Source organism: Solanum dulcamara, chromosome 3, assembly GCF_947179165.1.
Source record: "Solanum dulcamara chromosome 3, daSolDulc1.2, whole genome shotgun sequence".
Classification (NCBI taxonomy): domain Eukaryota; kingdom Viridiplantae; phylum Streptophyta; class Magnoliopsida; order Solanales; family Solanaceae; genus Solanum; species Solanum dulcamara.
Window position 1 is genome coordinate 6,883,522 of NC_077239.1, and position 14,765 is coordinate 6,898,286.

Consider the following 14,765-nt stretch of genomic DNA (forward strand, 5'->3'; position numbering starts at 1 on the left):
TTAAAAGTGGACATTAATATTAATTCTTTCTTTTTTTATAACTAAAATATATAAAATTAGTAAAAATTGATTTGTTCAAAAGAATTGAAATGGAATTGAAGAGAGAGAAAAAAAAAATCTTCTTCCAAACAATAAGAAAGATAAAAAAAAAAGGCAAAAAATTCTTTTCCCAATCAATAGGAGAGATAAAAAGGAAGAATTAAAGAGAGAGAGAATTTTCTCCTAAAAAATAAGAAAGAGAAAAAAATGACGGAATTGGAGTGAGAGAGAAAAATCTTTTTCCAAAAATAAGAGAAAAAGTAATACAATAATTATCAATCCCACAAAATCAGTACATAAATCCAAAAAAAAGGAATAAAAATACGATTACATAAATAGATAATTAAATGTCAAAATTCATTTTTTTTGGTTGTGCATAAATATAGAATTAAATGTCAAAATTTAATTTTTTGATTATGTTTGTAATTAAAAACCTAGTTTTGTAAATAAAAAAGTATATGCATATATTGTTAACTAAGGTCTTAAATAACATATTCTTATAATTTTTTCTTTATATTTTAGATTCATCTTTTCATAGTAGTCCACCACACTCATCATCTTGAAATTCTGAATATGCCCTATAATAGCTATTTTGAGCTTGTTGGAACTTGAAAGGGGATGTGATGATGTGTTTTCCTCAATTTTTGAGAGAGATGATCTTGAAATTTTGTGTAGTTAGATTGTCATCAAATTTGGAATATATTGAGACATAGCTATTATTGTTGGTGGTAGTTTAATTGTCATATTGCACACATAAATAGAAGAGTAAGGGGTGATAAAATCAAGGTGATAATCGAGTTAAAATAGTCTAAATGATTTTTTTTAAAAAAAAACTATGCAGGTGGTGATTGAAGAGTAGGGATGAAGATGATTGAGTTTATTCAAGAAGCAATCGTAAGATAATTTGTCTTGAATTGAATTATATCTTTATTTTAATGAAGATTGTTTCTACTTCAAAGTCTTGGTCAATTTAATGTTGTAGATGCACAATGTTTTTTGTTTGCTTTGAAAGTTTATATATAGCAAAAAAAAAAATGCTACTCCCTCTTGTTCAATTTATTTGTATTGTTTTTTGTAATTTGTTTAGGGAAATAACCTTTTTAGCGAATTTTTTTATTTTTAATTTTTTATATGACACATTTAAGATTATAAAACTAATGGATATTTTGGTATATTATTTTATATTTATTTTTAATTTAAGAACACAAATTTAAAAGTCTTTGTTATTTTGTTAAACCTATGTATCAAGTTTTTACTCGAATTTGGCTATGAATATTATTTACTTTTTCTCAAGAAAATTATTTCACTTTATTTAAAATAGTGTTTGGCCATGAAAAATTAAAATATAACTTGAAGTTGTATTTGAAATTTGGAAAACAACCAAAACCTTGTTTTCACTTTTTTCATTTTTTAATTTATTTTGTTTTCAATTTATTGTTTTTTTCATAAAATAACTTCATTAAATAATATTTCATGATCAAATAATATTTATATTTTTTTAAAAAAAATACATTTAAACTCTAAATATTAACTGCAAAAACTATAATTAAATACAACTTAAACGCCAATTTTCAAATTTTCAAATAAAATAATTTTTTATTTTATGGTCAAATGCTTACGAGCCCGTTTGGATGGGCTTAAAAAAAGTAATTTTTATGTATGAAGTGTTTTTAGAACTTTGAAGTGCTGAAAGTTGTTTTTATAAATAAACAGTTGAGTGTTTGGATAAAAGTACTTATGTTGAAAATAATTGTTTGAATTTTAGGGTTAAAAGAATAAAAATGATAGTTTGGGAATTTAGTTAAAATATAAGGGATATAAAAGTAATTTTCATGGTCAAACAAAATGACTTTAAACACTTGGAAAAAAAAGGTTAGAAATTCTAACTTTTTATTTTTGACTGACTTTAAGAACTTTATGGCTTAAAGTTAACATTAGGCAAATACGTCCAAAAGCTAAAAATGGGTCCCATCCAAACAGGCTCCACCAAACAAATAAATTAAAATACAGGGAGTCTTATTAGCACGTGATGGTATGTCAAATTGTAGAGCTGCTGAATTATTTTTTTATTTACAAGTGTCTCTCATGTGATATTCCTAGCAAGTTCCAAAACCTATGAATATTTTATTTAAGTAACATGTAAACCACGTTTGGTAGATTGTATATTCTTTTATTCACTTAAAATTCTCTTTTCTCTTCTTTTATACTAAGTGCAAGCGATTTAAAAAATGCTTTTTGAATTAATGTTGTTACAGATAATTTCTTCTCAGTAGTAGTTTGCATGATTTTAGCAGCTTCGTAAAAGTGACAAAAAGTAGTTGATAATTAGAATCATGAATCACACTTTTAAGTGCGGAAATTAATTTTATAAATAAATAGTTATGTTTTTTTTAGATAAAAGTGTTATTAAAAGTAATAATAAGCACTTACAACTTGTGTGGATATATGATTGTTAATTACCTATTGTATTGTATTTTGTCGTTAGTTTAAATATAATATTTATTTTAATTGTTTGTTAGATCTTATTGTACCATTTAATTTAATTCATTGTTATTTTATATAACAATCAGTTTGATGCGATCGCTTTTGTTTTTTTTATTTTGTCTTTGTTTATTATTATAATCATATTTTATTCTTAATTCTACCTCTTATAATAGCTTCACTCCGTGTCTTGCTTTTTTTTAATAGGCTTATCCAATAAATTATTATTGTGTGATATTATGTAACATGAAAAACGATGCAATCCATCCAAATATTGTATTCGTTAAAGTAATACAATACAATATAATATGATTGTATTATGAAATCATATGTAACAACCATCCAAACAAGTGTGTTTGTTTTAAAAAAATGTTGATACTCTCCTATATTAAAATGATTGAAATGTCCTTTAAATTCATTTATAAAAAATATTTTTATATTAAAAAGGACGAATGAAGAAAATAAAATTGAGATATAATTAAAAATTTATGTTTTTAGGAAGAATATATCAAAAATTACAATATTAGAGACAAAATCATGAAAGAATTGATCAAACTAAAAGTGTTTATAAGCTATAAATCGTAAGTTAGAGGTGGCCTAGTTTATGTCTTTTGGTAATACTATTAAAAAAAGATCTAAAACTGACCTCTATAAGATTTCGAGAAAAAATTGATCTCTCGAGATTGATTTTTGAAAAAATATATTTTTGATTATTTTTTAACAAAATCATCCTCTAAAGGTTGGTTTTTAGCGTAAAAATTGAGAAAAGGAAAATCAACTTCCGGAGGTTGATTTCTTTCAGTTTTTTTGGCAAAAACCTATCTTTGATGCTCTTTTAAAAAATATATTATCATTACTGCAAAATACCAACCTTTGAAAATCGATATTCATTAAAAAAAATGTAAAATACTTTATTCCGAAGGTCGATTTTTGCTAAAAATAATTTTCCAAAAAAAAAATTGACCTTTAGAAGTTGGTTTTTATAACTAAGAAAAAAATTAAAGAATATAATTTTTTATTTTATTTTTTTAAAAAAAAAGCAATACATAAACCAAGAAGAACAAATGATCCGGTGGTAGAAAAGTGTACTGCCACAGTAAAGAAGAGAGTTCAATTTTTCGATATTGTATTTTATAATTGTGTAATTTAAAAAATTGATCTTTAGAGATCGATATTTTCCAAAAAGAAGAGGTCATTGTTTCCAAGTTGGGTGTTAGAAAATCGATTTTTTTTCTTAAAAAAAGAAATATCAACATCAGGAAATCGATTAGTATTTTTACCAACCTTGATTTCGAGATCGATTTTTTATCAATAAAAACTAACCTTAGGAGGATTTTCCAGGTCAATTTTGACAGTTTTTTTAGTAGTATTAGTTGACTTATAAGCGCATAGTGTTTACCAAATGCCTAAATAAATCAAAAAAATGCTTGTAAACTAGTATGATCAACTTTAAAAGCTTAATTAAACATGTTAGTAAGATGCAAAAAAAAAATTATACTTCAATATCATATACTTCTTCCAGTTCCAATTTAGGTGATTGATTTTGTACAAAATTTAAGAAAGAACTTAACATTTTTAAAATTTGTGATCTAAAATAAATTTTCGACATTTGTATAGCTATAAATCATTTCATTAGGGTAACAGGAGAATTTAAAAGTAAAGTTATTTCAAATTATAATATGCTTAAACAAATGTTTCACATAAATTTGGACATAAAGATTACCATTATATGTCAACTCTTATTATACAAATCTTTGTGTTTTTTTAAGCAAATTATTAAACAAATCAACAACTAGATTGAAAAAGAGATTAATAAAATGACCAAAATGCATTTCAATTAGGATCAAGAAAGAGCCTCTAGTTCCTTCCTCTCAACTTGCAATATTTCAATATTATTCTTAGTAAAAGGAGTAGGTAAAGCCAACCTATTTCCCTTTTCCACTTTTTTCTCCAACTTTTCAAGAACTTTTCCAAATAATTCCATTTTCAAACTCTCCAATGCTGCATCCAATTTCTCTAACATCTCCATAGAATTATTGTTATACATAAATAAACCACAATACAAATCAAAACTATCACTAGTTGTATTCTCCATCAAATTCAATAATTTTTCATACCCTTTTGTGTTTATAGGAGTTGTTTCTGTTCCAAGTTTTTGCAACATTCTTCCTATAGTATGTGTAATAAATTGTGAGCCAGCAGCATACTTGTCATGTTCACAACAACTCATTTCAACCATCCTACAACCTTCTCTCTCAAAAATATTAATAAAAGTGTTGACCCTTTTAATTCTTGACTCTTCTTGGCCAATTCTAACTTTGTCATACATAAATGGTAGTCCTTTCCAATTGTCTTTACCACTTGTTGGACCAAACATAGGATGAGTGCACAAAATATCAAATTCTTGAGGTAGTAATTGAAGGAAAATATTTTTTGGGAATTCTTTGACTGATAGTACGTCTATAAATAGTGTGTTGCGTTTAAGCTTTTGGATGGGAAGGGAACGAATGACTCGCTCGAGGGAATTAATGGATGTGCAAAATAATATGATGTCAGGATGTTGTTCACATAAGTCATTGGGATCTTTGAAGAAGTTGACATTAAGGGATTGTGATATGAGGGAATAATCAGTACGAGAATGAGCTAATACAATATGGCCTTGTTTAATGAAGGACTTGGCAATGAATTGTCCAAAGTTACCAAAACCTATAATAGCTATTTTGAGTTTTTTGGAACTTAAGAGGGGATGTGATGAAGTAGTTTCTTCAATATTCGAGAGACTCGACGATTTTGAAAATTTGTGAACTCTGGTTAGATTGTCATCAAGATTTGAAACTGAGACATAGTTATTATTGTTGATGGATGTAGTTAAGTCGCCATTTTGGGCCCTGGGAGAGAAGAGTAGGCGGTGGTGAAATCGAGGTGACGGTCTAGTTGACTTAGTCAAATGATGAAAATAATGATGGTGGTGGTTGAAGAAAGGAGATGAAGATGATTGAGTTTGAATATTGTTAGATTGCATGGAAGAAAAGGAAATCATGATTTGAATAAAAGAGATAGCTTTGGACTATAAAGACAGAAAGAAAGAGAGAAAAAATCAGTGTGATGCATGAAGTAAGATGAACAACTCAAGGGTATATATAGGGATATTTGTTAATTGCTTATATTAGGTGGGAGAAAGGTGACAAAACAAACTAAATAAATAAAATTAGTAAATGAAACTTAATTATATTCATATTAAATAAAAGTGAATATTTAAAAGAACAAATAATGGAACAATTCAAAGCATTTGTAAGATAATTTGTCTTGAATTGTATTTTATCTTATTTTGATGATGACTTTGTTGACTTCATAAGTCTTGGTCAACCTAAGGTTGCAAAATTCTCATTGATTTTGTTTGCTTTGTGAGTTTATGTATAGAAAAAACGAAGAATACTATTATTACCACGTGAAATCATGTCAAGTTGCAAGGGATGCTGAATTTTTTTATTTGCAAGTGGCTCTCATGGGATATTCCTAGCAAGTTCCAAAACCTATGAATATTTAAACTCTGTGGGGTTTGTATTAGTGCACCATTTCATGTTTTTAATAAGTAACATGTGACCAAGTTAGATAGCTTTGTGATTTGATAAATATATGGGTAGGTAATGTAAAAAATTTCTTAACGAAGAAGTGTGAGAGGTGAGTAGACGGAAGAAGTATTGGGAAGATGTGGTTGGATAGGATATGGCATACGTGCAGTTTATCGAGGACATGATCTTAGATAGGAGGATATAAAAGTCGAGAATTAGAACACAAGGCAATTAATAGTAGGTAGTCGTGTGTTGTCTAGTTTTCCTTTTATTACTCTTTTATTGTTTTATTCTTTGTTTTTAGTAACCTATTATTTTATTTTTTTGCTTTAGTTATCATAGTATTTGTTGTTGTTATTATTCTCTTCTCCAATATGTTTCACTATAACTGCTTCACTATTGAATTTTCTTTTCACACTTTGTTATGTTTTACTTGAACGGAGTGTCTATCAAAACTATAATAGGAATAAGAATGTGTATACACATCCTTTTCGAATCTCACTTATAAAATTATATTGAATATATGATCTTTGTAAAAAAAAAATCCCTTTGGGTGGAAATTCTTTTATGGAGTTTCTAGTATAAAAGGATCTGACTTTAAAAGGCTCTCTGAATCCTATGATATGAAATTGATAGAATCAGTTGGTCCAATGTCTCAATGAATAGTTCCCAAGAAGTACAACTACAACGTGGCTTTACAAGTATTACTAGTTGTATTTGCTATAAGCTCGTTGTCAACATGTTGATTATACAATAAAACATTAAAACAAATGTTTATTATAAAGATATGATATTTGTATCTAACTCGATCTCTAAAATCAGCTCATAAAGGAATGATTGTCCTAATTCATATATAAAGAGATCAATAATTCATTTCCGATCGCTGAAGGCTCTGATACCTTGATAGATATAGCACCTAGCACAAACTCAACCTCAAAAGCTAACTTAATGAAACCAAATGACTCATCCCCACAAATGTGGGAGACTCAACAATTATCACGACAACTCATTGGGAGAATTATCATTAGTAGAGGCTTCCAGCACAAGGGACACGGGGTAATAAGAAAGGAGATTACGATCTTGAACTACCACAACGTTATAAATATTTGGCATCTTGCCCGGGGAAAAGTCTATATCTAGTACCGGACCGATGATTTGGACGACACGCCCCAGGTTTTTTTTTGTGGAGAATCGAGCTTTCAACAACTAGGTGAAAGTTCAAGTACTAAATCAACCAACCAACCAACCAACCGAGCTACTAAGATTTTCCGATTATGACATTATTGATAGGAAGAAAGTTTTTTTAAAAAAATCTTTTTGGGAACTGTGCAAAACATGTAGCATATTCTTCTACGCAAAAGACCAACAGGTTCTTCCTTGGAACTCTTGGGACAAATTCAGTTCTTGAATTATAACTTCAACCATTCTAAGCAAGGGCAAAGGCCCCAACAAAACCTAGAAGGATAGTAATCTTTCATATAAACCTCTCTGCCATTTCCAATAATATAGAAGCTGAAGGAGCGGTTACGATCAGTCATGGTCACACGAGTCACCGGGACAACTGATATCGTGTGGCGCTCGCATATGATCCTTGCAGTAGTAGGTATAGAAGGCCTCTCTGCAATTACTTCAGAAGAGAACTTGTTAAGGAAATATGAATCAGCAAAGTAGGCTGGTGTGCACTGGTAAGCTTGGTTATTGCACAACTGAACTCCCTTTGCTCTGTGAAACACGTCGTCTGGAACAGAAGCTGCTCCGCTTGTAGCATTAACTTTCCGGGTTGAACGCGTCCTCCTAAGAAAAGAAGTCAATTTGCACATTATATTAAAGGGAAAACTATAGTCCAATGCCTTTTGGTCATCTAGTTTACAAAATATGTACAAAGTGCATAGGTTGTGTATACTTCAACATATACAGCCGAAGTGTATAGGTAGTTTATACTTCGGCCATGTTGGTAAACTAGATGGCCAAAGAGTACATTTACATAAGTTTCCACTATCTTAATCCATGCCCTCTGCATAAGCGCCCAAAAAGACCTACATGATACCTAAGATCATATGGATAAGATATTGTTTGCTATAACGATGACCGAAGTCCACGTCATTCATGCTTCATGGCGTACAGTTACGTCAAACTAGATAAGTAGTTTACAGGTAGCAGTTCTGGACTGAACTATTATGGAACCACGAAAGGATTAAATTTGGGGTCCGTATGTCAGTTCATGTTAGTACTCTGTCCGGCAATTGTTTTTATTTTCTCCAGACAAGACACAGGGTATGAACGAAGGGCCAATACAAGAAATACAGAATGCCTGATTAATCACAACCCAAAACCACAAAACTTCACTTAAACGTTTCAGTAGTTTACACTGATTCATTGATGTATTTCTGCCGAAGACAGCCAAAATTAGCTTTATTTACACAGTATTTGTTAATATCAAATGACTAGGTATTTTGTACGAGTAAGACGTCAGTTGACAGCCTCATGATTTCCTTCATTTTAATTTCGTTAAAGATTTGAGTAAATAAATCAAGAGTAAAGATGAATTACCATCTAACAACAGCTACTTTCCATGTCAAAAGAAAACCACCACCTTGGCATGTTTGGCATTTGATGAGGCCACGAGATTCACAAGTCACACAAGGAAGTTTTCCATTACCTTTACAATTCAGGCATCTGCAAAAGAGGAGGAAAAGGGATATTTTCAGTAAATCGATTACAATAGTCGGACACCACAAGGATTGGCATTTGTTTCCAGAAATATGAAAGAGAAGGAAATTTAGATGCGAAATAGTACAAGAGTTGCAAGACTTTCATCTATACTTAATCAAGGCAAAAAGAATAAACTAGATCATAAAATGCCAAAAAATTGTGCAACAGTTAACTCTCAGCCAAAAGCTCACATTGTATCAGATCCATCCTTATGAGCAAGTAGACCCCTTCCATAGCAAGTTGGACACTGAGCCATTTGACCCTCCTTGTAAAACCCCGGCTCTTGATCTGCATTGCAAGTTGGACAAACTATATTGCCTTGACCATCACAACCTGTGAAGCAAATAAGCAAAAATCATGAAATGAAAAATGTTAAAGATTACATAGACAGTACAACAGTAAAACAAGAAATAGAGGATGACCTGAAAGAATCAAGTACATTTTATTATATACTTCTTTTAAGTGATTATTTTGTTATGCTATTAACAAATGCAAAATGACTATCCCAGGAACCACACCTATTACCTGAACATTTCTCAATAGTTTCTGAATGGGGAATTCTCAGCCTCGATTCCTTGTAAGGTACAAATAAAACAGGAAACTCAGACCTTAAATCCAGCTCCCATATTCCTGTTTCAGGCCTCTTGTCCTTTCCTTCAATGCTGCCACCGGTGTACAGCTCCTTCTCTACAACTGTATCTCTCTCTTCCGTGAAAGTTTCCAGAGTTCCCACATACACATTGCAGTCTTCAATTGCATGAATCTTCCAGGACCGAGCTGGACGACTTCCCCAACAACAGCGATGGCCAACATGATCTATAAGCAGCTCTCGTACTTCTACCTCGTCCAGCACTTGCCTGCCGAAAAATTTAGTCAATCAAGATGCTGTTGGCAAAACAACCATAAAGCAAAATTAAGGAGCCAAAAAGGAATAAAATATAAACACGCATGCATAAAACTACAGTAATTATCAAGAAACATATTGGAGATCATCTTTATATTGCAACTCAAATATCGTAAGTTCCTTCTATTTCTCGTTACTTGTTTCAGAACACTAATTGGTGTCCTGAAATCAGCAGAAGAGGAAATTAGTGCAGCCATTAACGGTAATAATTTCAAAAGCTTAATATAGCCTATGTAACCCAAGAAAGACCAGTGCTAAAAAGAATGTGGTGTAATTACCTCCGTAGATCACCGGTAGTTTCACTTGCATCTCCATAGTATCCACCCTGATAAACAATCCCTTGCTCTGCAACAAGAGATAATATCATTTATTTTCTAACATGACATTACAAATAAGACATAGTGACGATACTGCAGGGAAGTCCTATGCATACTCCAGGGCAATAAAACCACTTGCGCCGCACAAGTGATCTAATCACAGTTATGAGCTTTACCAAATGAAAAACAAAAAGCAAGTATAAGGCTGGTACATCCTATCATCGGCCAAAATCAGACAGAAACATTTTATCTAGATAGCTTTAGTGAACTCGGAAAATTCACGAGAACCATAGCGGTGAAACTTAATGCAAGTCATAAGGCCAGACATTTCTGGTATTAACTACTAACCAACAGGCAACCATGATGTTGACAAAATGGATGCAAGACCTAACATGAAGAAGAAGATAGAAATTACAGAGAAGAGGATTTGGGAAAATATCTTGCATAGTCGTAATGAATCAAAGTTGTTACAATTATACATGATAGGACAGCTCATTGACAGCTGTAACTAATCACTGAACTCTAACTAACTATTCAGCTGATTAACTAACTAATCACATAATTAGTTTGGTAACTAACTTACAGAATCAGCTAACAGAATCAAGGCACATCAATGCACTTTCCAAGTTCCTTCACACATGAATAAGGAAGCACCAAATGGGTATGGGCTTGTACAAACAACAATAATTACGCCTCAGTCCCAAATAAGTTGGGTATGTTTAATAAATCGAAAAGTCCCTAATCTAGAAAACTATTTGAAAGTGCTGTACTATAAGAACCCGGAAGTTAGAAAGTCGGAAAATTGAGTTCAAGTTTGAAGGCCTTAGCTTTTGGCACCAGGCGGCCCTTCATGGAGCCCTCCACGAGCCGTGGAGAGCAACTGTGAAGGCCACTGGTAAAAAGGGAAATTCTGAAGAAGGGACCACGGAAGGCTTCACGGTCCGTGGTGTGAACCACGAGCTGTGATATGGTCCTTGAACCCAACTCCTCAGGCTCCTGTTCAGGGTGCATACCATGGGAAGGCACCACGCCCCCCCCCCCCCCCACACGTCCCAGATCCAAGTCCGTGGATCGTGGTGGGTTCCCCATCCAGGTGCAATTCCAGTTTTAAGTTGGGGGTATTTTGGTCTTTTCCTATGTTTTCATTTGTGGACGTTTTTTTGGAGTTTATCCTAACCTATTAACTACCCTAAGCCGTCCTAACCCTCTCATTATCACCGAAACACTTTGAATAAAAATCCTCTCTCTAAGAGTATTCTCTCAAGAGTCTCCTTCTTCCTCAAGCAATTCAAGGGATTTCTTCAAGATCAAAACTTCAATTCCTTACGAGTTAAGGCTTCTAAGAGCAAAGATGTGTGGGAATTCTTCCTTCGGCCCTTTCACCCATGGAATCCCAAGTTTTTTCTCAAAATCTCTTATGATTTCTTCTTCTAAAAGCCCTAATTTTATGATGTTGCGTTGGGTCTTCTTACTCATGATATATCTTATGATTAATGATTAAATTATGCATAATTCACATTACATTGCATGATTTCAAGATGAATTTCAATATCCCATACTATATACTAGTTTCAAGTATGTTTTAATGATGATCATGAATTTCAAATAATTTCAATGAAAGTTTTATGAATGATTTTCAAAGTTTATAGATGACTCATGAAAGATTATGAATGATGTTTCAATGATGCTATAAGCAAAGAAGTTATAGTGCAATAAGGTCAATTCTTGCACAATCATGTTAAAGAAGTTAAAGGTTGTGATGGAATTTCCTCACACACTCATGTTGAAGTTGATAGATGAGCTACTCTTATGTTATTTTATAAAGTTGGATTGGTATCTATTATAACATTTCCTAAAGATGTTAATGACTATGTTTTCATGAAGTTCCGTTGGGCTAATGACTAAGCACCGAGAGGACTTTAAGATGGGGTTCGGTCTAGTAGCTATTGTAGCTACCCAAGGGAATCCTAGTAGCAACCTTTAGTCCCTAACTACGTTGCCCGCATAGGTTTAAAGATGCCAATATGGCGAAGCTAGTGGATCCACATATAGCAAAGTTAGAGAAAGTACCATGACGGAGTCTATCCTGGCAAGGTAGCCTCCCCCTTCTCGATGTGGGGATCATTGAATTTCATGTATTAACTCGCATGATCTTAAGTGTCGGTTAATGTCCTATTCTACACCAGTTAAAGAAAAATGTATAAAGTTCTCATGATGATGATGTTTTAATGCTTGACCAATGATTATAATGTTTTCTAAGGTTTTCATGGTTTTACTCATGTTTTAAGATATTTGGTCTTGCATCTTATGATTCATATTGATTATGTCCTATATTCATTGTTCATGCATACTTTTCACATACTTAGTGCATTTCATGTACTAATGCACAATTTTTGCCTATATTGTATCATAATGTAGGGACAGACAATCATCACGCACCTCCTATTCGTGAGTAGATTGAGCTTGATTACTTCCATTGTTGGTGAGTCCTCACCATTCGAGGACATGACATTTTATTTTCATTGTGTCATTTGACTATTTCATTCTCTTATGTTGTCATGGGTGAACTAGGAGCTCGTCTTATGCCCCATCTAGTTAGTAGAGGCATGTTGGATGTTATAGAGTCTATGTTGTCGCTTACTTCGAGTTTGAGACTTCCGTCCCTTTTTGAGACTTTACTTCCACATCTATGTCATGCTTTATTGATTTACTTCCCTTATGTATGCTCATGAATGATATGCTAAGAGGTTTGGTTGGGGTCCCTTGGGATTCTAACCGTCGTGTTGCACCTAGGGCCTAGCTTGGGTCGTGACATGTACATTCTTAAAAAATCAAGTAAAATTGTAATAGCACCAAGCTAAAAGCAACGATTAAGGACCTTTCTTGCGCAGCAAAATAAAAGAGTTACTCCATTTGTTTCATTTTATAATTTTAAACTTCTAATTTCAACTTTAATGGCGTACTGCTATACTACTAGCTCTAATAGTACTTTCCATATGCCAAAAGTTCTCTTTCTTTATGAAAAAATTGTGTACAGTCGAACACTACCATATGATATAAAATGGAGAAGATATATAGAACTCAACGTAGAATAAGCTGGTATGAATTGATGAGTTAGTGGAGAACTTACCATAAAACTGTGACTGGGATTGGGATTGAGGAGAGCTGATCAAGGGGGCATGGAGAGAAGGAGAGTAGGGAACTGACATAGAAGCAGCAGACCGAATCTCATCGACGCTAACTTCTGATCCAGCTAAGGAAGTTGTGGGAATCACAGAACCCTCCCTTCCCACATACTCATAAGAACCCCATTTCTCACTCCCTCTTTGACCTGTTTCACTAGCTACTTTCCCTGCTTTTTGGAAGTCACATGAACACAAAATTAAGCTATGCAAAAAGGAAAAAGCTAGAAAGAACTGAAAAAATGATTCCCGCTTAAAGCAATTAAGGTATACAAAAGGGACAAAGCAAGAAGAGGGTTAAAGAACTCACAGAAAAAATTCAAGCTTTAAGCAATGAAAAAAAAGGCAGCTCGGTGCACTAAAGCCTACGGGGTCTAGAAAAGGCTAGACCACAAAGGTCTATACACAGTATTAACCTACATTTCTGCAAGAGGCTATTTCTACATATTGAACCATTTATGCAAAATTGGACTAGTAATAAAAGGGTATAGGATTTTTAGAGAAAAGATAAAGGGAAAAGCAAGAAGAGGATTGAAGAACTCACGGAAGAGATTCAAGTTTTAAGCAATGAAAAAAAGGCACCTCGGTAGACTAAAGCTACCGCAATGTGGGTTAGGGAAGGGCCACACCACAAGGCTTATATACTGTCGTACCCTATATTTCTAGGCAAGAGGATATTTCTACGGCTCGAACCATTAATGCAAAATTGGACTAGTAATAAAAGGGTATAAGATTTTTAGAAAAAACATTCAAGCTTTAAGCAATGATTCTGTGCAAAAATGGGAAAAGCAACAAAAAGGGTATAGACAATTTATAAGAAAGATTCAAGCTTCAGAATATAAGGTATGCAAAAAGGAAAAACCAAGAAAAGGGCATATAAAATTGACAGAAAAGGTTCAAGCTTTAAGAAACTAAGCTATGCATAATGGGAAAAGCAACAAAAGGACATACAAATTAACAGGAAAGATTCAATCTTTAAGCAATTTAGCTTATATAAAATTGGAAAATTGTTAAATCAAGGAAAAGGTATAGAAACTGACATAAAAGATTCAAGCTTTAAGCTTTAATGATGATGGAAAAAGACTAACCTGTCAGCAGTGGGTTTTCCATTGCTCCGAAGAATTTAAAAGAACTCAAAAAATGGATCACAATTCAAATTGTGGATTTTAGCATAACCCCACATGATATATATAACCAATTTGTGCCTTAATGAAGAAGAAAGTAGATAGTCATACTGTAAGATATGAAGAAGATTTATCCTCTCACACGCCATATGCTGTGGGGTATAGAGCATTGCTGGCACAAGGCTGTGGAGAATCATATGTGGAAAACTTGGTAAATGTCAACCATCCTTCAATTATACTCCAAACTTAAAATTCACAATTTATAGTATTTATTATATATTTTTTAAAATATTTAAATATAATTTTTATTGAGATGATTCAATCCAATTCAATTTTAAAGATTAGTTAAATTGATTATCGAGAAAAAAAAAGTGACATATAAATTAAGATAAAGAAAGTATTAGAGAAATCATAATTTTTAGTTAAAATATTTT

The 14,765-nt window shown here is 32.5% G+C and overlaps 2 protein-coding genes across 3 annotated transcripts; both read right to left on the bottom strand.

Moving 5' to 3' along the window:
• Positions 1-4,223: 4,223 nt before the first annotated feature.
• On the bottom strand, positions 4,224-5,642 carry LOC129881510 (arogenate dehydrogenase 2, chloroplastic-like). Its single transcript, XM_055955703.1, has one exon. It carries the CDS (start codon positions 5,558-5,560, stop codon positions 4,364-4,366), a length of 1,197 nt encoding a protein of 398 aa, XP_055811678.1. The 5' UTR covers positions 5,561-5,642; the 3' UTR covers positions 4,224-4,363.
• Positions 5,643-6,734: 1,092 nt separating this feature from the next.
• On the bottom strand, positions 6,735-14,513 carry LOC129882337 (uncharacterized). 2 transcript variants are annotated; one of them, XM_055956585.1, is made up of 7 exons: positions 14,296-14,513; positions 13,156-13,377; positions 9,987-10,053; positions 9,330-9,661; positions 8,996-9,137; positions 8,643-8,768; positions 6,735-7,886 (listed from the first exon to the last, which is right to left on the bottom strand). In XM_055956585.1, the coding sequence occupies exons 1-7, from the start codon at positions 14,315-14,317 to the stop codon at positions 7,502-7,504; spliced, it is 1,296 nt and encodes a 431-aa protein (XP_055812560.1). In that variant the 5' UTR covers positions 14,318-14,513; the 3' UTR covers positions 6,735-7,501. The 2 variants fall into 2 exon arrangements, with proteins under 2 accessions (XP_055812560.1, XP_055812561.1); XM_055956586.1 differs by lacking the exon at positions 13,156-13,377 and having other exon boundaries at positions 14,296-14,411.
• Positions 14,514-14,765: the final 252 nt, after the last annotated feature.

What these genes read in the sequence shown, in the direction of transcription:
- LOC129882337 (XM_055956585.1), bottom strand. Translation starts at nt 14,317, where the DNA reads ATGGAAAACCCACTGCTGACAG. An exon ending in ACTACCGGTGATCTACGGAG is followed by an intron (nt 9,662 to 9,986) that starts GTAATTACACCA and finishes ATTTTTCGGCAG; the next exon opens with GCAAGTGCTGGACGAGGTAG. An exon ending in AACTATTGAGAAATGTTCAG is followed by an intron (nt 9,138 to 9,329) that starts GTAATAGGTGTG and finishes TTTGCTTCACAG; the next exon opens with GTTGTGATGGTCAAGGCAAT.
- LOC129881510 (XM_055955703.1), bottom strand. Translation starts at nt 5,560, where the DNA reads ATGATTTCCTTTTCTTCCATGCAATCTAACAATATTCAAACTCAATCA.